This window comes from Vanellus vanellus (assembly GCF_965231255.1).
Source record: "Vanellus vanellus genome assembly, chromosome: 1".
Classification (NCBI taxonomy): domain Eukaryota; kingdom Metazoa; phylum Chordata; class Aves; order Charadriiformes; family Charadriidae; genus Vanellus; species Vanellus vanellus.
Window position 1 is genome coordinate 100,349,007 of NC_138905.1, and position 27,531 is coordinate 100,376,537.

A 27,531-nucleotide genomic window follows, 5' to 3' on the forward strand; every position below is an offset into this window, starting at 1 on the left:
CTTCAATTTTTTGTATGTTGTGAAAGTCTTTAAAAAGATGGGCTTTGCTTACATTCTTGACAGAATACGCTCCCAAGAAGCATCAGCTAGTTTTGTAGACGTTGGCAAAAAAGCTCAGGTGTAGGTGATGTGTCACAGAGGTATTTTAGGCGAAATAATGTTTCCGCTTTAAATAGGGCACCAGGTTCAGTTCCAGTGAGGTCTGCAATTCTGTGGTATTGTGGCAATATTAACCGACTGAGGGAACAGGAAGCAGGCCTGAAGCTATTCACTAGGGAAAGCAGCAACACACTCTTATTTTTACCCCTTTCCCACCTCAGAAATATATTTGTATGTAGCAGGTGCAGCATGGCCCCAAAAGTTCCCTCATTCATGCAGTTTTGGACAGATGGGGAGTCTTGAAGTCCTCAGAGAAGTTGCTTTCAATTCATCCCTTGATCTCGCAAGCTAACCCTACCTCTCTCCCAGTGCCATAGCTCATCCTGGACAACCGGTACATCACACTTCTCATGGATTAAGGCCTTTCTAATTTTCATCGTACAACTTTTTCCCCACCTTGACTAGAGCACTTCCTGTGTTGTGTAATGAAACCTGTCAAAATGGCACATCTGTTCCTAGAACTGTTTTTTTCTCTCATGACAAAGTTACCGTTAATGTTTGCACCCTGGAGATGCGATGCCACTGGAAGATGATCAGTTATTGACACATGCATTTCACCTTATCTTTCTTCAGGTGAAGCAGATTTTCCCCTTCCAAAATGACTTTCCGAGCTCTGATTTTGTGTCTGGCTTGTGTTGGGTTTGTGTTGGCAAATGGTAAGTTGAATTTCCTGAAATCTGCCTGAAAATGTTGAGGGAACTGTTTTCTGATTCCTAAGGCTTCAACAGTCAGAGTAAGAGGCAAAATAGGTGAAAGACAGGTTGCTGGTGCCGCTTGACATACATTAGATAACTGAAGCATAGACACGGAGCTGGCAGATGTGACACAAAACCTCCTGGAGCAATGTTTGGAGATGGGAGGGACATGCAGCATCCCATATCTACAATGACACTAGAGACGGTTGTTCACCTGAGTTCAAAACTTCCCGTAGCAGATCCTCCCCATGGGAACAAATCTCTCTTTTCTTTTTTTTTTTTTTTTTTCTCCTTTCCCTCCCTCTCAAATGCACTGCAAACTCTGAAGCTACATAGTCCAGAAATTCTCTTTAGCGCATTTTGCTGCTCAGTTCTCTGAGAATGGCTTGATGTGTGCTTCTCTGGTGCATTCAGTCTTCCCCTAGCTTTTACAAAACAAAAATTGAGTCTTTGCTGAGAATGGGAAAGCATGAGCTGATTTAATAAAACTGAAGTGGGAAGTCTGCAGGGATGGGTGCAGAAGAGGGTGTGTCTCTTTCTTTTAAATAGTTTGGAAGAAAGCTAGAGCCTCAACATATCAATCAACATAACATCACTGATTTATAGGAAGATGCAGGAGAAGGAATTTTTGGTGGGGGAAAACCATAGAAACAATATGTGATTGATGGAATTGTTATGTCTATGGATAATCCAGGCCTTAGAATCAGCATTAGGCTTCTCAATGTGTGTGATATCTGCCCATTTCACTAACGATCTCATGTCACTACAGTGGTTCCACAGGCAGAACACAGAAACGTGAAGGTGGGCGAAAACGTGACTCTCAGCTGTGCCCTGACAGAACCCAAGGATGTTCTGCAAGTGACGTGGCAAAAGGACTCTGAAAGATCACACAATAATATAGCTACATACAGTACCATAAAGGGATTAAAGATTCATAAGCCCTATCAAGACCGAATGAATTTCACGAGTCTGGTACTCAATGAGACAAGCATCACTTTTTGGAGCACCAGAATGGACGATTCAGGGTGTTACACGTGTATCTTCAATGCTTTCCCTTCCGGCTCCTTCTCGGGACGTACCTGCCTGAGTGTCTTTGGTGAGGTTCTCTGCAAGAATATGTCTGTTGTGGAAACAGGGGTGTTTCCTCACCCCCAGCATTTCTTTGAGCAGACTCAGGCGCTGCAGTAGTAGGAGCATCCCTCAGTGGAACATGGTGTAGAAACAGAGCGTTACTGCTGCCAGCAAGACTCTGGGGGGTCATATTCAAGCCTGTTGTGGGCTGTCCTTGTTCATTATTCTGTGAGTAGCAGCTAAAAAAAAAAAGGAGGGGGTTCTTTGTTTGTAAGCCCCTGAGTGGTCCCAGCTGGAACCTGGGCAAGCCAACGTTGCCAGTTTCCTCTCGGTGCCAGGTATAACCCCAGTGCTGTGAGCTGCTGTGCCGAACCCAACCACTGATAGGGAATTGGCAGATGGGAGAACAGCACGGACCGAGAAATGGTCGTACTTTAACAGATCGTTTTAAAACCTGGGATTTTGGGTTGAGTGAAAACTTTGGGGTGTATAACTTCAGTGTAAGGAAAAGAATATTGAATTGTTGGGGGGGACCTGACCCAATGAACTCTTTTTGCATTCCTGTGCTTTGGGGCTCACTGTGAATCCAGTAAGCTTTGCTCTGATTGATAATGGTAAAACTGCTATTACCGATTATGACTCACTGCTCATTGTGGTGACGGATTGTCCTATTTGTGTGTTGGAAGGTCTCAATGCATCTGTCCATTACAACATTTCCGAAGGTCATCTCATAGCCATCTGTAATGCTGTTGGCTTCCCAGAGCCCACCATCACCTGGAACGACTTATTCAATTCTACTCCTACACAGGAGACAATCAGGCACTCCAATGGGATGGTGTCCATCACCAGTAAACTGGAGATCTACAACACTCGGAGCATTGGTGCGCAGGACTTGACCTGCAGAGTAAGCAACACAAATGAAAAAATGGAATTGCCTGTGAAAATGAAAGGAGGTAGGTGAACAATACTAGCTACTCGGCAGCGTTCTCTTGGCCTCCGTGTTTTGCAATAGCATGTTTGGATGGAAAGGGAGAGAAATGTGTATGTGCCGAGTGAGAAGAAAGGAAATCCTACTTGGCTTACGTTGCCGTCTTTCAGATGATAACATATTGGAGTCCTCTCCAAAAAGGAAAAGCACCAAACTAGTGCTAGGGAGCTGTGGGTTTTCGAGGCGCCATGCATTTTGCAGCAGGTTGAACTTCAGTTTTCACGCAGGCTTTCATAGTGTCTTTGACAGTCCAAAGGTGGATATAAATATTGGTCACCTGGTATCTATCTAGATGAAGTAAAAACTCTGTGGGTTGCCTACTGAACGCTGAGGTGGAAGTTTTGAAATGAATAACAAACCATCTCTGAACAGCAATTAACCAAATGTTTCAGTTAAACTTCCTACATGTTTTGGTACAGTTAACCTGTGTATTATGTTTTAGTTTCTGTGACGTTTTTGCCGAGACATGTATTGCAGTAATGGTTAGGGAGGAATACTATTTTCAGGCAGACGGGAAGGTTGTCAGTTGAAGATACTTACATTGGTTTTATGGGGAAATCTTAAATACGTCAATGTAATATCTGAATACCCTGTAGTGCTAACTTATTTCTTCTTCCAACGTTCTGTTCTGCTGGAAAGACTTTCACCTTAGTTCTATAGATGAGAAATAAAAACTTAAAAGCTGAAGTACCATTCTCAGTTCACACAGCAACATTGACTTAGGTGATTTAAAATTCACGTGTCTCCAAATCCTGAGCCTTAAAAGGAAGACCAGTTGGAAATTGAGAAGACAGGAAAAACAGCCTGGGATTGTGGGTTAATTCCCAAATTACATGCTCGAGAAGTGACTGTTATAGGAATAGTAGTAAAGAGTAAGATCTGGCTTTTAATATCTTCTGTCTAGAAGTTCAAAAGAAAATTAGTTCTTAATTCTAAGTGATCCTAATTGAAAAAGCATAATAAATGACTTTTTCCTGTCTCAAATGCGCCATTCTTTTGTTTCGGCCTTTTAAAAAGGAAGTGTGTATCTCGGAAAGCAGGAAACTAAGACTGTTTTCATTCCTTGCTAGGAAAATGAAAAATCAGCTAATAGCTTGTTGTTTCAACAGTCTCACATTTTAGAGAAAGATAAATTCAAATGAATAGTTCAACCTAACTTTGTTAAAAGACATGATAGCTTTGACTGGATTCAAATAGATTTTAATTCAGAAAGTTTTCCAGCTAACATCAGTGAGCATTGAAATGAGCCTTCGCATTACCATTTTGATTAATGGCAGTCAAATGAAGTGGTTAATACCTAACTAGGGAGGGACATTTACGCTCAGATATTGGGTAGAGTTACTTGCAGGCATCAAAACATAAACTGTCTTCTCTTCTGAAAGTTAATTTAGCCTTTATTACAGTGGTAAGTGTTTAACAGTAAAAGGAATAACTTTTATTTTACAAACAAAACCTTCAAATTCTGTATGAACAAAAAAAAAACCTCTTCAGAAAGTATCAAGAGTTGTATAAAGTTCTGGTTATGTGCACATGCCGACTACCGTATCAGGTATGGGAATTATAGTTTTCTTAATTGTCATTAGTCAGACATCCTCTTGGCTCTTTTTGCTCTTTTTTCCTGTATAAACTAGCTTAGTTTGGTGTATTTTTTGTTGTTTTGTTTTCACAGAAGAGGGATCCTCATTGCTTTGGCTGATGATTACTGTGGGGATTTTAATTGTCATAATAGTTCTGATTCTGATCACACTGTGCTGGAAGAAGAGGATATGTAGGAGGAGTTGAAGTGGTGAGTCACCAATGCATGGAAACCAATGGGTTTTTGTAAAGCCCATAATAAGGTCCAGTCTGGTCATCTGCAGAGAAGAATGAGACTTTGTTGAAGGGGTATGAGACTGTCATATTGGACACGTAAACTTTATAATAATGTGTTTATAGTTACTAGAGGTTGCCTCAGTTCCATGTAATTTTAAGAGCTGTTTTCCCACTGCTACTGCAGTAGGACAGTGCAAGGCTACAAATTGTGAGGGGAGGATTCAAGCAGAGCAGGACGTGTGTGGGAGACCTCGGCTGGTCCGAGGGATCAGAATGCAAGTTTAACACTGATCTTGAGCAGATACCCGTGTACCCTTGAAGACGAGTAAACACAGTGATAAACATTCTAAGGGTTGGCAGACATCCTGGCTTTGACCAGAGCTCGTGATCAACAGTTGTATTGTCTGGCTGGCACGTGACGTGAGAGAGGATTGGGCAAAAGTAGAATGGTAGAGTATACGCATAGAGAAGCATCCAGGTAAAAGGATATATAAAAGCACTGCTTGTAAAATAAAGAAGAATTGCTGCAACTTGATATTCAGTGTCGTGTCTGTCTCTACAGTGACAGACATGTTGCTCGTGGTTTGCTTTAAGGCAGAAGTCTCAGCAGAAGTAATTCCCTGGTCTTTCAATTGTCATGGAGGGCCACAAAAGCATTGAGCGTAAGCATGCTCAAAGAATTTTTGGCAGAAGAGGTATATTGGAGAGAAACCCGCTTATGCACAGTGACGTGCCCTCAAGGGAAGGCTTTCTTCTGGTCACAGCACCCTCTTTGTATTTTTAAGACAAACTGTGTAATGGGATGGAGAAGTACACTCAAACTTGGCATACGAGTCTGCTTCCTAATGATGAATTAAGGAGAAATTGCAGTCAGTGTAATGTACTTGTATGTGTGATGACCCAATCACGGATCAACTCAACCTTTTAGTTTTAATTACTAATAACAGAATGAAAGGAAAAAATTATAGGAGAGGGTGGGCTTTAGGCTTCAGAAATTTGATGGTCATTGGTTGTTTCACTCTTGCTTAACTAGACCAAAATGCTGTGTCTGGTTTTAAATTCTGCTGATGTTTAGAAACACCAGCACACATTATGCTCTTTAAAGTATAATGAGAAGCAAAGGAGAATAACATCTTGCAGAAAGCCCTTTTCTGGTTTTATCCTCTGTTGTCCTCAGACTGTGTGGGAATGAGGAGCAGCGCCTACATACATATTTCTGGATGTGCTTTTTGTAACAACACAATAGAGAGCTAATAGTGCTGGCTGGAGGATACTGATGTCTGTCTGAGGTCATTATCTAGGGCTTCAATACTTCTTTTCATTCTGCACTAGATAACAAGCAAAGCCTTTCTAGTCTTGTCAAGATGCCTAGTTTTAAAAGTAAATCAACAGCTTTTTATCTGGGTGGCTGGGGACCCTTCTCCGTCAAAGTTTCTTCTCTTCTGCCATTGAGAGAATGGTTAGGTTTTGCTTTGCTTTTATTTTCGTTGTTTCCTTCCTCTCCATGGTCGGTGCTTGGGAATCGGATGAAGAGCTGGGGCTCAAAGTTGATGTTCCATTCCTCAGGTATTTACCTTGTGTACCAGTTACAGAGCATATGTACATTTTGGTTCTCCCTGAAAATATCCCAAGTGAAGCATCTTCACAGTATTTGGGAAAAGGTCACTTGTTTGGAAACAAACTGGGCGGCCTCTGTGGTGAGAGTGGATGCAAAAGCTTTGGAAAACTCCCATCTTCATCCTTTGCCAAGCAGAGAGGCAAAACTAGCTGTGCCTATGGCTCAATATAAGTATGACGAGCAGGCGGCAATGAATCGCCAGACATAACTTCACCCATGCCAGAGGTTTTTCAGTGCTACTCTTCTGGTAAAAAGTTAAACTGTTTCCCACCTGGTTCAACTGATAGAGCTTAACTGTAGACCACGCCAATGGGAAGGGGTCCAGTTAACAAGCCAAGTGCCTGGCTTGAAGCAAAACAAAGGCTGTTACTCTGGATAAGTTCCTGTGAATTACCCATCACGTACATGTCTCAACCTGAATTCTTACCATAGCATCAGTTGTTTATTTCAAGGTTTGCAGGGTAATAATATTTCAGCCTGGCCAGTTAAAAAGCTTTACAGTCAGCCCTCAGGACCTAGCAGTCTGCAGGGGGATAAAATTCCACACAAAGGGTTTTCTGGAGGTTTGTGGTGGTCTGTGAGGAAGGGTTATTTCACAAATGGATATAAAGGCCAGCATGATTTTATTATTTTTTTTTTTTAAGCATTGGTATGTTGATCTCTCTTGGGTAGCTTGTGTGTGTTTTGCCAAGTGGAAAGCTTTAGAAATGGTCAAATAGTATATTTGTGTTTGAAAAGCTATAGCAACAGGACACAAAATTCTTGGAGCTTGCTGTTGAATAGATGTGATGCGACCTAAGAAAGCTGAGCAGATTGGGTGAACCTGGAAGAAGAAAATTTGAAGAGTCATAGAAGAAATTAGATCAGATAAAAAAATCCATTCTGTAGAAAGCGCCAACATAGCGATGGGTTTTTCCTGTTTGGAAATTGAAACATTCAGGTTTTCCTTCAAGTGGAAGTTTTATGGAACTTAGATTAAGCAGCATTAAAATCATTGTTTCAAGATGTTTGTGTCTGAATACAGCCAACTAACTGCACTTGAAAGAGATGCTGAACTTCAGTGTACCTCAAATGTTACCTAAAAGTGCTATAAAACAGATTAAAAATACCTCTTTGATACCAGGTAGAGATTACTTAATATCATGAATAGGAATTTAAGATGCCCTGATTATTATTTTTTGAAGTTTGGATGTTGCTGTAAATAATATAAATTCAGGTCAGTTAAGCTGCAAGTAGCAACTTGGCTGATTAGCTATGTAGGTATCGGAAACCTAAATTTTAGTGTATGATGAAGTCCTGAAAGATTAGGAAATACGGAAATCCTGTGCAGGAGATTACAGTTATCTGGGAAACTTTACAGGAATAAGTACTTGGTACGCTTTCCATTGGTTTGTTCATAGTAGAGATAAGCACTATTTCTGGAAGAGACGTTACAGCAGTATCCTCTAGTGTTTATTCAGTTTGGAGAAGGCTGTGTTCTAAGCTTTGGCTTAGAAATTATGACAATTCTTATTTTATCTCCAGGACTTGACTTGTTTCTTCTGGAGATTTGCTTTGACATCCAGCTGGTTTTCTTAATGGTAAGAGACTAGGTAGTTGAGAGCAACTTAGTAGCAGCTCACTTTTAAAATACATTTCAGAATAAATTTTCCTAAAGTGACAGCTAAATATTAGCCTTTCAGATGGTAAACTCAAGACATAACTCCCTCTTTCATGAGGCAGATGGATATAATACATCCTGCTCACAGAGGAATGGGTCTCTGGCTGTTGTGTCCCAGCTGGGGAGACTCATTTTAGAATCGCCTCGGTCTCCTCTCAAGTGTGGCTTCGTCATGAGTAAGAGATTGATATTTTGTGGAATTCAAAATAGGACAAATATAAAAATATGCAGTGGTATGCTTACAACAGCCTCATTCCTTTACCCTTCTTAACAGTACACCAAAAAAAACCCACTCCAAAACCAAAAAACCACAGTGTAAAAGCATAGTAACCAAATAGACCTAAAAAAGTTAATGAGGGGAGAAAGGAAAAAAAAAAAAAAAAAAAGGCACAAAAACAACCGTACAAAAATGTCCATAGAGGGGTAATTCTGCTGTCAGGCTGCCCATCAGACAGAAATATTTTGCAACCCAAGTGAAGTTGTTTTCCGGGTTTAATCACACACTGCTTCCAGATAATTCCTGTTCCCTTGTAAGTCACTTAAATTTTTCTTCACAGAAATGTGCCTGGCGGTACCCTCTAGACTGCAACATAGAGAGGCAGGCAGGGCACGGGCGCTCTTTCCAAGCTTTCCACAACTTAGTGCTACCTGTTTTCATTGCGAAGGGCAGGGATGGCTGGTGCTTTGTTCGTTTTCCCATTGTATTTTCCCCCAGCGTGTTTTTCTGGGGAAAGCGTGCTCCTCATCCTGCCTTCCATTTTGGAGAGGAGCTGAGCTTTTGGAGAAGGAGTGACAGAGGAGGAAGGAGGGGAAGGCTTGTGGATGAATTCAGGTCTGGAAGGATGGAATAAATCCTGTTTGCCACCCGCAGTATGAAGGTAGAGGTATAGGAAACATCTCAGAGCTTGTCCTGCCCATATAAAGGAGAGGTGTCGAAGTATAGGCTACTAAAAATGAAGACCTTTCTCTGCAAACAGAAATTGCGTTAATTGTGTTATTAACACAGATTCTGTCCTGTGAATCATATCTGCGCTCATATTTCATTATGAAGTAATTTTCCAGTCCTTCATTCTCCTTTTCTTTCTGACAATAGGGGTTTGTATACAACCAGAAAATGAAATGGGTGGCAGCTGAAAGGGAGGAAAAAATAGCACTCCTGTGATAAATGAAAACTTGCCTCTCTTGTTTATTTCCTTGATAAGAATTATTTATATGATCAATTCTGAAATAATTTTCCTTTGCAAAGTACTTTGGCTGTGTACAGGGTGATTAGATAAGGAGACGGAAATTTTTTTTTTTTTTCCTCTTTTACATGAAAAGTATGGATACCTTTATATTTTATTATTTTTTTCAAAGCCACGTAAAGGTGTAGTGTCATAAACTGAGTCTTGAACATCAGAATGACATTCTGAAATATAAAACTACTTATATATTCAACAAATACCCTTATTTACGTATTACCAACCGGGAACGTTGGTTTGCTTTTCACAGTTTATAAATCCATTTAGGGTTTTGTATATTCCTTATCTCACTGTCATATTCTGAGTTTTGCAGTGTGCATGGTTTCCAGAATTAAAAAAAGTTTGGTTTAGTAGTAGGTATGTGGCAAGTTTTTAAAAAAAACTCAGAGAATCTTGTCTTCAGAACAATTTCTTTTTTAAAAATCCGAAATACTCTTTGAACAGGTGTTGATGGTCTAAGTTTAATGAAAACAAAGATCAGTGTAATAACTTCTCCCATTCATTTGGTATTGTACTCGTAGGAAATGGAGAGTGCCTTTCTTCTTTTTTTCTTTTTTCTTCTTTTCAGTAAATCATTCTTATTGTATACAAATAGATTAATATTAATTCTGAGAATTTGTCATGCCATATTCTATTCCTCTTGTTTGGAAAAGCCTTCTTATTTTTTTCCACTGTTTAAATATGCAATAAGGCCTTGTACTCAGCTGCCAATATCTGCATTCGAAAAGGGACATTAAAATTGTCCAGTTTCTTTCAGGGTACCTTATTAAATTTTCAGAAGCTGTAAGCAAGCGAATCTCAAGCCATGCTTACATTGAGGCAGAGGGTGAGGTTCTGGGGGGTGCTGTGTAGCAGTAGTTCAGATGGCCACGGTCAGTTTAAGGGTTGGCTGATGGTGTTGTGCAGCATGAGCAGTGAGAGCCACGACACGCTTGCTGCTCCAGCATTTACCTGAAGGCAGGAACAGATTTTAAGTCAATCTTTCCAAATTTCCACCATACACACAGAATCACAGAATGGTAGGGGTTGGAAGAGACCTTCAGAAATCTTCTAGTCCAACCCCCCCTGCCAAAGCAGGTTCACCTACAGCAGGTTACACAGGAGCACATCCAGGTGGGTTTTGAATATCTCCAGAGAAGGAGACTCCATCAACCTCTCTGGGCAGCCTGTTCCAGTGCTCTGTCACCCTCAAAGTAAAGATGACTTTCCTCATATTCAGATGGAATTTCCCATGTTCCAGTTTGTTCCCATTGCCCTTGTCCTGTCACTGGCACCACTGAAAAGAGTCTGGCCCCATTCTCTTGACACCCATCCTTTAAATATTGATAAGCATGGATGAGACCCCCTTTCAGTCTTCTCTTCTCCAGACTAAAGAGACCCAGGTCTCTCAGCCTTTCCTCATAAGGGAGGTGCTCCAGACCCCTGGTCATCTTCATAGCCCTCATACACGTTATGGCAAGATGTGCAAACTATATCCTGATGTGTGTGTAGATCTCCTCCAGGTTTCTGAGGAGGGCTGGCTGCCCTTTAAAGTGATAGGAAAGCGAAGGGCAGAATAACCAGAGAGTTGGCTGAAGGACACCATGTGTCCCCAGGGAGTGCTCTAAATGAGGGTAGGGCAAAGGCTAGGAGTCTTTTTTTTAGCTGTGTCTCTTTGACTCTTTGTCTCTAGGCACTGTAATCAGAGCTGTAGATTGATTTAGAATAATTTTAGGGTGGGAAGACAGTCTTTGGGACATGGGCGGGGAGACAAAAAGCTCTAGCAGTTGCCTTTCATAGAGTACGGCGAGCTGGACTGATTTTTAAATCTTGGTGATTGAAATCACCAGGCAAGAAGCTTTGATTTAAATCTTTCAATGTAATTTTGTTTTCTCCTTCTCTGTTTTCATTAATTTACTTAAAAATAAATGTTTGTTGTTGTGGTTGTACCGTAACAACTGAAGGTTTTCCTTCAGCAATCATAAACCGAAATTCACATTTAAATTGGTATCTTGTGTAATATAAACTACCTGGGTTTTAAAATGCCTATTTCAATAGTGTGCTTCCCTCTGTACTGGTATGTCTTTTGGCAGCTACTGCTGAGTACATCATTTGCCTTCCTCCCACGGTGAAATGGTTTGTAAGCCAGTGCCTGCCCTTCTGCTGGTAGTAAATGGCTTTGAATGGGGTTGTTGGCGAGCTGGGTAATTTATTCCCACCCAAGGAGAAAACACTGTTGCATAGTGCATAGGATGACATTTTCATAGATGTTGTTTTCAAGCTTTCTCATAAATATGCTCCCAAAGGAATTTCTGTTGCTTAAGGAGAAAAAGGGGGGGGGGAGGGGGGGGAAGGAAATTTTTTTTTTTTTTTTTTTTTCCCCACCAGTTTTAAGACTATTCCTCCTTGGAGTGTAACAAAATAATGACGGAGCTGAACATCCCTCAGAGTATCCCTTTTGAGAAGTTTGGGGGGGGGGGGGGGGATGTTGTCCGTGTGGGGCAAGCTGGATGGAGTGCATGCCGCACACTGGGAGCGGTGCCACCTGGAGTTCTGCAGGCATCTCCTGCGGTGCTCGGGGCAAGCGGCGCTGGGGTCAGGTGTTCTGGGTTTAGGCACAGATCCTTCTATGCAATGGCGCTTTGTGTGGCAGGCGTGCATCTGTGCTGTTAAACGTAAGGCAACTTCTTAAACTTAAGGGAACGTGTCATCTGTAGTGAACAAAGGAATCAAGGGGGAACACAGGCTGAAGCCTGTTTTGCTGTGGTTTGGGAAGATGTTACTCGTACAGCAGGGAAGGTCCTACAGTTGTTGACCAAAGGGCAGTTGTGTGTTTGTTCCTCCCCACTTTCCCCACTGTGCGTTTCCCCTCCCTGTCCTCCCACCCCCCGGCAACCACACTGCTCAGCAAGACCTGAGTCAGCAACACAGTGGCCACAGTTCATCCATTTTCCTGTTTTTCCTTTGTTTTCTAGGATCCTAGAGGATTTCCATTCGCCTACTAGATCATGACAGCCCAGCAGCCTGAAGTCAACGTTGACTGTCTGGACAGAAATGGCAATAAAAAGGAAATACATCCCATACACTACCCTTCCTAGACACTGAGTTCATCGCTGAAAAGACTGGTGCAATGTTTGTTATCCGGTCTAGACACTTATTCATAAAAAGTAGGACCAGAGGGACCATGTAGTCCGCTCCTCTGCTGCTAGGCAAGATCTACTTCGCTGGTGCCACTCTTGGTACCGTTAGCGTGCAAATTGTATTTGCCTTCTTCCAGTTGAGTTTCGAAAACATCCATGGACGGAGGCTCTGCAAGCTCTTTGAGGATCCTCTTTCAGTAGCTAATCGCTCTCGCGGTAAAGAGGACTTTAATTTTTACAAATATATGTCTGCAATTTCACTTGCAGCAAGTCTCCGTTCATCGCGCTCTTTCTGGCATCTGGTTTTCCTTCTCTTATTCGGCTGATCCGACTCCTTTTCCTCAGTAAGCATGTGAGTGTGCCAATGACTGTATTGCTTAACTCTCTCTGGAGGTACGTGCTGGACTTAAAACCACAGGACTCAAACCGCACGAAATCTGCCATAATTATTGTGGAAGAGCAATAGGGCTCCAGGCGGGTTACAGATTACAGGCAGTAGCAGCCACAGTTGGGAAATAAGAGTTACAAGTAATTCATTTTATTTGGCTTTTCCTTCAAATCCTGAAGTGGTGGGGTTTTTTAACATGTAAGTGAGGAGGAGATGGAAGCAAAGCCCAGTAGTGGAAGTATTGGCATTCCCATCTTTCCTTTCCTTTCTGTTTTGCTGTCATTCTTTCTGCTGTTTTCTGGAACAACACTGTAGATGTCCCAGCCTAACCCTTGCTTAGCTGTCAAAATGCACGGTCTAGGTTTGTCGATAGTTATCATCATCTTATGCACTGTTGAGAATAATCCCCCCGGCTTCATCCTTTTTTGTTGTGTCTCTTTAATCGCTCTGCTGGCCAAAAGCCGTTATTCCATACTTGGACCTTGTTGCGTGGGACGTCACACTCTGAACTAACTATGGCGTGTCGCTGCTGGGGGTGTAATGGTATCAGCGGGGAGTTTTACAGAGGCAGAATTTACTGCTTTGTCATGTTTTTGGTAGCAGAGAAAGACACCTCACTACTCTTATGAGCTGGGAACTAACCCTGCTCCTGCCCCAGGTAGGATCGGAGCTCCTCGCCCCACCACCACCACCTGCGGTTGCTCCTCGCTGCCTGCCCAAACCTGCTGATCTGGCTGTTCCCAGGGGTAACGCTCCGGTTGCCCGTGTGTCCCGCTTGCTGCGTGGCAGCAGGCTGCTGGGAAGAGCAGAGCGCTGCAGGCCATCGCCTTGCAGCTCTTCGTATCCGCGAGGGGTGGGAGCCTCGGCGTGCCCTCTGCCTCCCGGCGCCTCCCCAGGGCTCCGTGCCTGCTTCATGGAGTGAAGGTTCCTAAAAACAAGCCTACCTCTGGGTGTACCAACTTCGTGGCCCGTTTTACTGACAGAATAGACAGACGGGGTCCTCTGGTGATTTTTTGTTCTGCTGGCAAGTGTTAATGTTTAAAGTGTTTCTCAGTCTTCCTTCTGTCTGAATATTTGTCATCACATCGAGATCACTACCAGTATCCTCTCGTCTTTTGGGTTCGATTAGCATTTATTTGTGCATCCGAAACATTCCACTTTACTAAGCGTGTAGCGTTTTGGGTTCTGCTTCTTACGTTGTATGTTTACCAAGAGTACAAACCGTCCAGTAAAAAATCAGCAGAGAAGACTTAGCAGATGCAAGACTTAATGACTAAGTGTTCAGAACTAATATTTTGTTGGTTCCAGAGCAGCGGCCTCTCTAGAGCCTGGCAAAAAGGGTGGGGGGGTGTGTGTGTGGGGGGAAGTGTGTGTGCACACATGCATGTATGTCTGCGTGTATTACTGGGGACGTGAGGGGTGACATTTGCTGCTACTGTTGTAGATGCAATATGAATTATTTATTTATATATTTCACTTTTTCTAATTTAAAAAAAAAAATCAGATCCAGCCAACCGGTCCTTTTTTTTTTTTTTTTTTTTTTTCCCTTCTTGTTTGTCATACCAGAAATGCTTCATTGCAAATCGGGCCTTTTTTTAGTTTTGGTTTACACTTTGCTTCCTTTCTGTACAGAAAGTGGGATTTCAGGGGTTTTTTAAGGTGCTTTGGTTTAGGGTTTTTCTAGAAAAAAACATTTAAGCAAAACAGCTTTTGAGATAAATTTATAGGATTATTTTTGACTACAGCAGTGCTGGGGTTTACTTCATATTTGGAAATAACTTCAGTCAATCAAAGAAAAGCGTTTCATATTTTTAGAGGCATTGTGTGTTTGTGTCATGTTTGTTGCTTAATTGTTCTTTATCTGAAGTTATGTGCTATACTGATGTACAACTGTCCTATTTCCTGTATGTGCCTTTGCTGAAAAGAAGCCAAATAAAGCAACTTTGAACATAAGGCCACATGATTCCTTTCATTTGTAGCACACTGTTTGTGAGCTTTTATAATGGAATGAGAGAAGCATCACACGTGAGCTCTACGTGCATGAATAATTCCTTTGGTAACGGCAGTAGTGACCCAATGTATTCTTTAAGACATATGACCTTTTGAGGTGAATTGTGAAACCACAATAATTTTGTTTGTCATGGCATCAGCTTGCACTTTTATTTAAAAGGTGTGATCATGAGAAACTTGGATCTAGTTAAAAGGACATGGCAATGCTGCCATCTCCCTAAAAGAGCTAAGTGTCGTGGGATTATGTCCTGGGTCTTTCAATACCAGTGAACGTCAGCAGTTTATTGCCTGTCTGAGCTCTAGCAGTTGGTGAAGTGGCGTGGAATGCAACGGGCAGTGATTTCCAGAGGTTTTTGAGATTGCAACATAAACTCCCACTCTTGATTTTTCAGGGAAACAAGTGGTTGCTACTGATGGTTTGTGAAGAACTTCCTACCAGACGCTGGCCAGAAGTGCAAGTCTCGTCGCTGATGTACCTCACCCTGAGTGATGGGAGTTAGTGGTTTCTTCTCCTGGGAATTTGGTGCTCTGGGCTCAGCTAGGTCACCACTCCATGCACAAAGGGAAGGCAGCAAGCCAGCAGCACTCCTGCCCTGAGCATGGTGTGGGGCAAACTGTGGTTTTCCCAGGCAGAAGAGCAGTTTTTACCATGCAGGAGAGAAAAAGGGCTGCTTGCCGTGGCCTAGGAGCTCCTGGCAGAGCTGGGTCAAGCATTGCTTGGCCCACCAGTCATGAGGTGAGTTGTGCTGGCAGAGCAGGGCAGGAACAAAACAGTGAGGGCTGGGGTGGTTCAGGCTGGGGCTGAGGTATGGTAGCAGGGTTGAATGACCTTAGAGAAAGTAGATTGGCCACTCTTAACTTCATAAAAGGTAAACAAATGCAGAATAGCAGGTTTCCTCGGGGAAACCTCAAGGTTCTCTCTAAAAGGCTGCTTTTTTGGCTGACAGCCTGCTCCTCAGAACCCGTCAAGAAGTTTGCTTTTGTTTTTGTATCGCAGTGAATTGTTTAGTTCCTACAGCTGTGTCCTCTGTTTGGGTGCTTTTTGTCCCAGGCGTGTTCAAGGATGCTATTATTCTTAGTCTTGAGTTGTGCTGACATACAGGGCAGGAAGGTGAAGTGTCTGCCGAGATAACAATTTCCATGCATGGCCCTGGTGGTGGAAAAAGAGGGTCTTCAAAGCCACAGCAGGCAGGGCTGGGTTTCTAGGAAAGAGGGAGTTTGCAAAAAAAGCATCACTTCTGATGGCAGTATGAGGATGACTTTTCTTTTTGCCTCGGGTGTTTTCTCATTGCCTGGCCACGCTGACCACCCAACCCAAGGTCAGGGCAGCTGCTCTAGCTGCCTCTGAAGAAGTGGCAAATCAATGCTTGAGGTTTTTTTCCTCTGTCCTTACCTTAGCTTTCACAGATCCATCACTTTTATTTGTGCACAACATAGTTCCATTTTTCAAGTCTGAAAAGTAGACTTTTTGGATGCTTCCAGGTGATTTCTACCCTGTCTTTCCTGTCACCCCATGTGCCTGCCTGCTTCTCTCCTGTGTTGCCCAGCTGCTGCCCTGCCAACCAAAATGCTGTTTGCTTTGAAAGCTTGGTTGCAGCTATTCTCCAAGTCTGCTGCATAACAAGATGTCAAGGAAGGAAGTGCAGGATAACTTTAGAAGCTAAGAGGATGTATGGGTTTTTTTGTTTGGAATTATTTTTTTTCCTTAAGATGGGCTGAAGTTAGTGGCGGATTCCACACTGGAAAAGAATTTGCATGCTGATGACCAGTATTTATCACCTAGAAAGGCTTAAAGAGCTTTCAATTTCAAGTTGAAAGGAATTAAAACTGTTTGTTTTCCTGAGATCATGAGCAGTGAGCAACATTCACTTTCTGTATATAGGTATCACCTGCTGCCTCCTCTCTGGGACCTCGTGCCGTGTTTCATTTTGAAGAGGGTGTTCCTATTTCCACGGCCCTAATGTCACGACAATCAAATGGAAACCTCCGCAGCCTTCTGCAGGTCTATTTCTGTACAGCCAGCTGCCTAATGGTGTGCTGATCACTTTGTGTGCCAGAAGAAACTTACTTCATGGTGTTTCCAGCAGATCCGAAAGCTCACCAGTGCTGGTGCTGGGGTAGCAGACGTGCCTTCTGACATTCAACAACTTTCATGTGTTACATTTAAAAAAAAAAAAAAAAGTGCCTGGACAGAGCCCAAGGCAGGCTGTCTGCCCTGTCTTAGTAGGAAAATGTGTGGCTAGCGAGTTTTTCAGTCATCCCCTCAACTCCTGAAGCCCTCGCGCTGAAGAGGGAGAGGCAATCTGCAGCTTCCGTGTGCTGACGAAAGTAACAGTATCTCCCCCAGGGACCGAGGGTCTTTCTGCAATGGGATACGTAAGGGTAGCTCGAAGGAGGTGGGAACGGCGGGAGCTGGGTGCTTTGAGTCACTCTGCCTGAGAGAGGGAAGTGTGGTCGCCCGGACGGACGGACCTGGGCAGTAAAGATTTGGGTTGCAGGACTGGCCTTGCTAATCTGGGTTTCCTTAAGCAAACGGAGGAGATGGATTTCCTTACTAGTTGCAGCCTAGGAAGTCACTTCTGGAGAACAATGTAGCTGATTGTAGTAGGCTGACAAAAGGAAGCTGGGTGTTTCCTGCCACTTACTCGAAGCGGGGTTCAAGCAGGTCTCTCCTTGGCAGATGAAGCGTGTATCAGACAGATTGCCTGTTCTGGCAGCAGTAGGTTAACAACTATTAGTTAATGTATTGTAGTAGGGAAACATACGGTGAGTGACTGATCTCACTATGTTTGAGTTCACCCAGTCTTAGTGTTTCTGATTTCAGCTCCTTTCTTCTTGATTATGTCCTTCCCTGTTCAGGGTTCCCCTGATCCCTTGTTCTTCTCAGTCCTGGACAAGTCTCTTCCTTCCTGATTGCTTTTTTGTTCTTTGCAACAGATTTTGGCTGAAGAATGCTATTTTCTTGCTTATCTGAACACACTCTCCCTCTCCCTTTCCCTCTCTGATACCCGTGAGTTCACAGCGGTCGCTCCATCATGTGAACGTGTTATCTCCCCGGGTCACAGTAACTACACAGTGAAAAGCTGCGGCGAAAGCTCGTCCTCATTTCCAAACCAGAAGGCAGACCCACTAGGAAAGGCAAATAACCTGGATACCAGTAGAGAGACCTGGAAAAAATAGAGGTGACTGCGTGAGCTCCTCAGAGCCCAGATCCTTGCTGGTGCGCTGGGCACGCACGGCCTGGAGCTCGTGCGGAGCCCGCTGACATGTCTTCTCCCTTGCTGAGCTGCGTGAGTGTCCCATCAAGGTGCACGGAAAAAGACAATGTGCAGCTGTGGGCCTGATTGAGTAACGTGATCTGTGTTTCACTGTGGAGAAAAAGGGAAGCGTACTCTCACCACTGTTGCACTAACGTTAAGTTTAATTTATATTAGGCAGCTGGGGATTTCAGCAAACTGATCTTTGCATAGGGGTGACAAATATTGGCACTGTTCTGCCTTCTTTATCATGGCACAATCTGGGATAAGAAATCAAAAGGTACCTATGAAATCCACTTGGTAAGGCTTGTTTCCTTGCTGGACCAACCAGCCTGGGAGCGAGCACTCTGTGGTGATGAGAGCAGCACTAGGAAAATGCACAAGGCTTTGATGGAAACACAGGAGAATATTTTCTTGGACAGCAAGGAAAGTATAGTGATGGGAATGAGAGATGGGAAGTCTCAGGGTGAGAGAAACCTGGCTTGTTTCCCTGCCATCCCTGAGCGTCCTGGCAGGAAGCTGCACGAGAGTGGTTGCGCTGGGAGAGATGAAAGAGAGCTTGTGTGTCCTGGTCTGCCTCCAAATCACGTGCCTGGAGTCAAGCAGCTGCTTTTGCATGCACAGCTGTGCTTTCCTCCTGTCCTGACTGCCATGGGTGCAAACCTGCAAGTGTGTTGGGCAGCAGCCCAGAGGACTGCCTGATGGCCACCGTGCTGCTGCAGCAGATGCTCTGCCCTTCCACTGCTAGGCAAGCCCAGTGCCCTCCCCTTGTGTTCCGAATTCTCCCTTAAACCACTATGTTTCTCTACAGATAGGAAGATGTGAGAAGAGGTATATGAAATATTTTCCAGTCTATGTGGAAGAACGGGATTGGAATTCAGTTAAATTCATCCTGCTTGATCTGGAGTGATGGTGGGATCTCAGATGAACTATTCAGGGATATTTTTGCAGAGCTGCGTAGTCTTTACAGGGATCTGAGATTGATACTTTAATTTTAGGACTTTAGGGGGTTTGTTGCAATATTATCGTTGATAAGGTAGGAGTGTTGTTGACCAGGGTTCTTCTGTAGTGAACATCTCTCTTCCCCTGCCCCCTTCTGGTCCTGTCATCTCCAAATCGGTAAGGGAGCGGAGGTGGTGTGAAGCCCTGTGACAGACAGGGTTGCAGAATTTACTCAGCATGGCCTTGTTTAACAGCCCAGGTTGAGGCTTTTGCTGTGATGTCCCAGTTGTGTTTCCTGTGAAGTGCTTTTTGGGACTCTGAAGAATCAATTTTTTGAGTGCTCCGCTGGCCTTAGTTGCTTAGGTTCACATGGGATCTGGACTTGGAATCTTCAGACACATTTCTGTTAATGCTGTGCAGGCCAGATTTGGGTGAGAAAGTTTAATCTGATGTGGGATTTGGGAAAGATAAAACTCTCTTCTATGGGACAAATGCGGTGCCTAACAGTTGATATCAAGAGCCTCGTTATGCCTTTATTTTTTGGCACGCAAGCAGTACTCCCATCTATGGAAAAATCTCTCCATTCCCCCAGGAGCAGGAACTGTGTCTTTACTAGCCAACTCAGATATTTTCCCTCTCCCTTCTGACACGGCTTTGCCTACTACTCTTGCCAATGTAAAGAACCGAGGGGTAAAATTAGCCCTGGAAAGCGGTGTGGGCACCCCAGCGTCTAGAACAATTGTTATGCTACAAGCGGGGAAGACAGAGCCATTGCGAAAGATCGGATGTGGGAACCTCAAATGGTATAAGCAGCTAACTGGACCAACTAGAACAGATTTCTGCTTTCCTGCAGGCACTCCTCAGGACATTTTCCCCTTTTGTTTAAACTGAGGTTTCTGCTGCAAAATCTGCCTTCCTCAAGCTTTTCTATATTAGCGGAAAGGTTGGTATTTTAATCTACGAGGGGACATATTCCCAGAAAATGCACAGCTGTTTCTTCTGGTCTTTATGACCTTTTCATAAGTCTGAAAATTTGAGGCGATAAGTGATAAACAATAGACGTGAACTTCTTTGCTATCAGCGTAGTTTCTATTATGTGGATAATATGACAAATACAAGTTATAAATCCTCTGCTAAGTGCACTTACACCACTCTTGGGACAGGGCAAGCAGACTAAATTTAACGCCCTTGCTTTGTTTACTTGCACTGTGTGCAGAATGGCTGTTTTGATGATGTGTGTATAATCCACTCCGTTACAGAGTTGGGTTTGGCAGGTACAGTTTTCATGTAGTTATGTGTTTTGTATGTGTAGCTGATTGTATCGGTACGCATTTGTTAGCCGTTCCGGCTGAAATTTTGGGGAGAGAGGTTTGATCTGTGTTTAGAATTTACAGGCATTGATATCCTTTTGAGAAAATAATTAGTTTTGGGCTGTTTCTCAAACATGAAATGCCCATGAATGGACATTTAGGAGAAGTGGGGCTGTTGATACAGCCCCATCCCAAAAAACTGTCTTAGTTCAGATATGGTATGATTTAGATGTTTACAAATCGCTCTTATCTGCCAGCATACGCATATATGGTTTACTCTGTTTTAAAAATAAAGAGTTTTTATTCATCTTGTCACAGTGTAAATAATGTTAAGTCAAAAAAGGAAATATTACTTCATCGTCTTTACTGCCAGAAGTTTTGCTTCCAAAAATAAGATAAATATAAAAAATTGCCTTTTTTTGCCTTTCCCACTGAAGTGATGGAAGGTGCCTTCAGTGGAATAAATAAATATTTTGTGAGAGAAGTATTTCAAACTTTAATAAGTCTTTAACTTGACGTGTTCCACAGTGTTTTATTTTACCTTTATATATTACTGTGAAAATTGTTTATGTTAAGGAATAGATAGCTTGTGAACAACATTAAATAATGTAAAATTCTACATCTTCTGACTCTGATTTGCTACTCTGTTTGAAGGTAAGAGACTACAGTAGAGGGGAAAAAAAGAGAGCGGTGATTGGGATGTACAGCAAACCAAATAACCTGTGCTGAGACTTTAGGTAGAGGTTGGATTTTTTATAAATCTTCTTTCTCGGTGGCATTTCCAAACCAGTAACTATTTGGAAATGCAGGTGCCTCAGTTTCTCTTACCTTACATGAAGAGGAGTTGTCTTAAAGGAAAAGCTGAGAATAACCTCCACACTACGCTGCATCCTTGTCTTCAGAGCACAGAGAGAGGCGACGGTGGAGCCGATCCCCCAGGGCAAGGAGGAGATCCTGAATCTGCCCTGTATGACATGGGGATGCCATCAACACTGGGCTATAGGACAGAAAAGGAACTATGGTGAGTAGCAGACGTGATTAAAAGAACTATGGAGGATTACAGGGGAGAGTTTAATTTCATGAAGAGGAACCTAAGGAGGCCACTTCTTTGTGTGATTCTTTGTTTATCACCTGTTTTAAGATAAGTACTAGTACTTAACTTTCTATGCTATTTGCTGGCTTCTGTGACATGATCCTGAGATGAATTCAGCTTTGAGGTTACTCAGAGCAGCCTTTTTCCCTAGACAAGTTCTTCCACTGAAAAACAGAATGACTTTTAAATTCAAAAAGGTAGCTGTTGGTTAGTATCTGAACAAGGAGTCTTCAGCTTCTAGAAAGAGAAAACTGAGGTGAGAGACAGAAATAAAGGGCCTGTGTACATCTTATTCCCACCTCATGGTGTGCTTGCAGGCAGGCCTGTGCTTCCAGGTTTGATTTCAGACAACTCCACGTTTCTCTGCATTGCATCAGATCTTGCGCAGTACCTTCTAGCAGCTCCTTGTCTGCTCTCAGCTCCCCATGGTGCTTTCTTTAGGGTATGCAGGTCCTGGGCTCCTCACTGGGACTCTCCTGCGTACTAACTTCCAGGCTGGAGCTTTCTTTTCTAGAACAGATGTAGTTACTTCCAAGAAAAAAAGGACTTCCCTCCTCCTTCCCAAGTGTTAACTTGAAGAAATCACTCCCTTTCTAAAGACACACGCTGCCCAAATTGAAAAAAAAGGAAGGCCCAAACCCCCAAAAATGCACATCAGGAACTTCACTTCTCTAAGAAGCCAAACATTTAGACCCAGTGGGAGATGCATCTGCATGGTCCCGGACCATCTTAAAGGACTCCCAGTAAGTAACTACTGGAGTACAACTACCCCTGTGCCACACAGCAGCTCTGTGTGTGTGCAGCAAGTCCAGGCTGTCCAGGTTATCTTATCTTCTAGACATTATCAAAATGTCTGGGTTTGATACATACCAGAGATTTTAATCTTTCCTCACAGGCAGCAGAGAAATTCTCAGGCTACCGATTCTTCTGGGAGGAATATATTTGAATGTAGAAGATGCAATACCAAAAGTACTGTCAGTCTCCCTGTAAAAGAGGGAGAAATGACGTTACTCAGGTGTGTAAACCCAGCTGGTTTAGGCCGAAAAAAAATCTTTAGGTATTAATGTGGAGATCTAGCTCTTCTTTCCCATCGTATTTGTGCTATTTATGATTGAAGCAGTGTAGTGCAGAAAAGAAAAAGTACTAAGAACGACGCTTCTCTGCCCTAACTTGGAAGAATAATTGTTTTGTCCCATGAGGGTAGAATTAAAATTTTTCACTGAATCCTAATTTTAAGTGTGTGTTTTCTTTCTGCTCCATAATCCCTAGAGAATGAGCTGCCAGCAGTCCCTCAACTTTCCCACATCCTGAGAAAGTTTAGACTACTTTCTTCACAGCGTGTCTTTTTCCCTTCCGAAGCAGTTGTGCAGGAAGAGGCGAGACCCGCCAGCTTTGCCTTGGTGTGAGCGATGCTGTTGATATAATGACCGAGTCCAGAGGGGAAGAAGGAGGCCTGAACTCTTTCACTCTTGTAGCAAAACTTTCTAAATGGTTAACTCCCATCCTTTGTTTTTGCTGAAGGTTTCTGGTGGCTACCACTAATTTCCTACAAGCAGAGCGCTGCAGAAGGGAGGACGAAAGACGTACGTGTGGGGGTGGGTTGGTTGTTGAGTTACTTTCTTATTTCGTAGCCTTCACTGCTTGAAGCCAGGGAATGTGTCTGAAAATTGCCAGGGAGGAACAGAATGTTACTCACAAGAAGTGATTAGGAGGGGAAGGGGACTGAGAGCGACACTGGGTTGCTGGTATAGGTAGGATAGGAACATCTATGACGATCTTAATGCAGACCTGTTCACAGACAAGTTGTCTCTATCTTCGCCATCTTGTATCTCCTCTTCTTGTGTCTTAACTTCTCTTACTACCCACGTGCTCTTTTTTTTTATTTTATTTTCCACACCTCATATTTTGTTTGCCCTTTTGGCTGTTCACTTGCCATTGCCTTTGTAACCTGTCATGCCCAAATGTTATACATAGTGCAGTGGAAACAACTAATGATGCATATTTTGGTTCCTAGTTGATTTGGTACATTTTGGCAGTCCTGCTGGGATGCCCGTAGATCTTTCTTTTATGTGCAGACTTCATACTGGTGTGGTTGTGAGTGGAAAGGTTTGCTTTGGGCTGAAGAAGGGTGTAGAGGCACAGGTCTCATATCGTTTATTTTCAGCCATGGAAAAACATGCTGTGAGGGCGTGGTTAGTCCACTATGCGCCACTGATTTTGTTATCTTTTAGATGAGGCTTTACTAAAAAAAAAAAAAAAAGGCTGAATAATATTTTTACAATTTGAAGGCCCGAAAGTGCGAGAGTCTCATTTTTCCAGAACCTGCTACTGTAAACACAATGAAAAGTTAATTATAAAGGAATCTAGTACAGACTGTACATCCTGGTATTTCACTGGTGACTTTTATCTGGATGACTCACACCCCATCAGAGAAAAAAAACATGGTACTGCTTATTCTTTCCACTGTTAGTATCTTAAAGTATTCCACTTCCAGATCTGAGAAGCTCTGATTAAATGTCATAAACTGTAACTTTCCCTGTTATTTTTTCCAGTGGCTTGTTGGGGTTTTTTTTTTTTTGGTTGTATGTACGTGTTTTTTCATTTTCTTTTTTAACTGAGAAAAATTGAAAAACTGTGAAGAGCAGGAAACATTTTGCAACAGTACTCATTGAGGTTCATTCTGGGAAATAATTAATTATAGAAAACCATCTAATTTTTGGAAAAATAACAGAAGATCAGAGATCTAGTATAGTATCATGTTCTGCTTTTGCTTGTGTAAATGCAACTATGCTGAAGTCCTGGAGCAGCAGTGATGCAGTGTGTACTCCGTAACTTATATCAGTTTTTGTACATCCTGGGCTGCCCCTGAACAGTGACTGTATGTTAGAAACCAGTGGCAAACCCCTCTTTCCAGGGATTATGAGTCTGATAAGCGTTAATCCCTTCCTTACCCTTATACGAAGCCCCTGCACAGAGGCAGGCTGACATATTCTTAGACTTTTGGAAAGTCTTTTGAAGGGTAAGTTTGACAGCAGGTTGTTAGGACCCACAAGGAGGGAGAGATGCAAAAAGGGAGGGCTATGTATATGGTGACTATGTCATGATAACCTTTAGTTGCCAGTCAAGGCTAGATGGTCATCCACCTAGGCTGGTGGTACACTCCTGGCGCATTTTTAATGAGAGCTAGCACTGAACTAAGCACACTGCTCACCTTTACTTGTCAGTATGAAATACGTTTTATGCATTTATATTAAACACTTATCATATTATTTGAGGTCACATTATGAGGTTTGAATCCTGCCCTGCCAGCCTATAGGGAGTTCTTTTTTTACAATAGTTGATTAAAACATCAGTCCCTAGGTTTTGTGCTCCTGTTCACCAAAAGACTTGTTTTATTCATCTGAAATGCTTCTACACCAACACGTGCAGTATAAGAAAAGAACAGGATGAACTGGAAGTGCTGGTCGGTTCCCACAGCTCTGATGTCACCAGCATTAGTGAGATGCGGTGGGGTGACTCCCATGATTGGAGTGCTGGGATGGAGGGCTACAGGCTGTTCAGGAAGGACAGTCAGGGCTGGTGAGGTGAAGGAGTTGCACTGTATGTAAGGGAGAGGTTTGACTGTACAGACCTTACAGTTAGGGATCATGTGTTTGAGAGCTTCTGGGTGAGGATTAGGGGGGTGGAAAACAACAGAGATGTTGTAGTGGGTGTCTACTATTGATAGCCCAGCCAGGATGACAGCACTGATGAGTTATTCTATAGGCAATCAGGAGAAATCTCTGGATTGGTAGACCACGTTCTAATGGGAGATTGCAGCTTCCCAGACATCAACTGGGAATACCATACTGCTGTGACAAGCAAGTGTATCGTAAGTCAAGCAAGCGGGGCAGGAGAGCAGCTTGGTTTAACAGGGAACTCCTCGTGGAGCTCAGGAAGAAAACAAAATTGTACGATCTCTGGAAGCAAGGTCAAACTTCACAGGAAGATTACAGAGCTGTGGTTCCCATATGCAGGGAAAGACATGTAAGGCCAAAGCTGATCTAGAGTTGAAACTGGTCAGTGTTGCATCAGACAACAAGAAGGGCTTCTTTAAGTACATTGATAGAAAGAGGAGGTCTAAGGAAAACATTGGACCGCTACTTGTTGAAGGTGGTTGGCTGACAAATAGAGATGAAGAAAAAGTGTAGGTATTCAATACTTTTTATTTGCCTCAGTCTTTGATAATACTGATAGACCTTGGGTTGCCCAGTCCTCTGAGCTGGAGGACCATGACTGCAGGAACAGTGACTTTCCATTTGTTGACACTGAAATTATAAGGAGATCAGTTGCAGCAGCTGAATGTTCATAAATCCATGGGGCCTGGTGGGATTCGTCCCAGAACACTGAAGGAGCTAGCAGATGTTACGGCAGGATCCCTCTCAATCATCTACCAAAGGGAGGTCTGTGGAGGTCCTTGCTAACTGGAAGCTAGCCAGTGTTATTCCAATTTACAAGAAGGGCATGCAGAAAGACCCAGGAAACTAACCTTAGTCTAACCTCAGTACCTGGAAAAATTATGGAGAAGACCATACTGGATTCTATTGAAAGACACGTTAAGAACAATGCAATTACCAGGCACAGTAAACATGGGTTCACAAAGGGAAAGTCCTGCTGAACTAATTTGATATCGTTCTATGATAAGGTCACTTGCCTAGTAGATGAAGGGAAGGTGGTGGATGTAGTTTTTCTGGACTTTAATAAAGCCGTAATTTGATACTGTTCCTCATAGCACCCTTCTGGACAAGCTGTCCAACTGTGAGATGAGCAGGTACATGGTGAGCTGGGTGAAGATCTGGCTGAACAGCAGGGCTCAAAGGGTTGTAGTGAATGGGGCTACATTTGGCTGGCGACCAGTCACCAGCGGTGTTCCTCAGGGCTCAGTTCTAGGGCCAGTTCTGTTTTAATATATTTATCAATAATCTAGATGCAGGAGCTGAATCCACAATTAGCAAGTTTGCTGATGATACCAAACTGGCATGTGCTGTTGACTCTCTCGAGGGATGAGAGGCCTTGCAGAGGGATCTAGGTAGATTGGAGCATTGGGCAATGATTAATGGAATGAAATTAACAAGTCTAAATGATGGATTCTGCACCTGGGATGGAGTAACACCAGGCACAAGTATAGATTGGGAGAGGAGTGGCTGGAGAGCAGCCTTGCAGAAAGGGATCCAGGGTGTTGGTCGACAGCAGCCTCAATACGAGTCAGCAGTGTCCCTGGCAGCCAAGAGGGCAAACCGCATCCCGGGGGGCATCAAACACAGCACAACCAGCCAGTCAAAAGAGGTAATTGTTCCACTGTATTCAGTTCTGGTGCTGCGGTACAGTGTGCAGTTTTGAGCTCCACCATTGAAAAAGATTGTTCAGGTGCTTGAACGCATCCAGAGAAGGGCAACAAAGCTGGTGGAAAGGCTAGAAGGAATGTCTTATGAGGAGCAGCTAAGGACTTTGGGCTTGTCCAGTTTGGAGAAGAGGAGGCTGAGGGGCGACCTCGTTGCTCTCTACAGCTTCCTCAGGAGGGGAAGTGGAAAGGGAGGGGCTGATCTCTTCTCCCTGGTATCCAGTGATAGGATGTGTGAGAATGGTTCAAAGCTGCACCAGGAGAAGTTTAAACTGGACATTAGGAAGCATTTCTTTACCGAGAGGGCGGTCAAACACTGGAACAGGCTTCCTAGTCGATGCCCCAAGCCTGCCTCAAATGTTTAAGAGGCATTTGGACAATGCCCTTAATAACACGCTTTAACTTCTGGTCAGCCCTGAAGTGGTCAGGCAGTTGATCATTGTAGGTGTCTTCTAACTAACTGAACTATTCTGTTCTGTTCTATTCTTTTCTGTCCGGGAAGTTATTCCACATCCATATTCCCAAAGGAGGTCAGCATCTAATTTGGGCAGTTGCATTCAATTCTCCTCCAGTAAAAATGATGACCTGCATAAATATCAGGCTGATATTATTAAACTGATATTCCAGGAAAGATTGTCAAATTGATGGATTACAGGAAACTCCAGAGAAAGTCATTTAAGTAAGTACCAAAGAGGAGACAGATCCATGAATCCCAATGTTTTGTCAAAGTTAACTACAAGGCTATACCTGTCTCTAAAGCTGGTAACTGTTTTCCTGTTACTGTGTGT

General features: G+C 43.2%; 1 protein-coding gene across 2 annotated transcripts; it reads left to right on the top strand.

The window, feature by feature from the left end:
• The first annotated feature begins 736 nt into the window (after positions 1–736).
• Positions 737–15,224, top strand: CD200 (CD200 molecule). 2 transcript variants are annotated; one of them, XR_014269153.1, is made up of 6 exons: positions 737–815; positions 1,624–1,950; positions 2,612–2,878; positions 4,583–4,699; positions 12,199–12,715; positions 15,154–15,224. XR_014269153.1 is itself a non-coding variant. In XM_082482803.1 (5 exons), exons 1-4 carry the CDS (start codon positions 758–760, stop codon positions 4,693–4,695), a joined length of 765 nt encoding a protein of 254 aa, XP_082338929.1. In that variant the 5' UTR covers positions 737–757; the 3' UTR covers positions 4,696–4,699; positions 12,199–14,092. The 2 variants fall into 2 exon arrangements, 1 of the variants encoding a protein (XP_082338929.1); XM_082482803.1 differs by lacking the exon at positions 15,154–15,224 and having other exon boundaries at positions 12,199–14,092.
• The last annotated feature ends 12,307 nt before the right edge of the window (positions 15,225–27,531 follow it).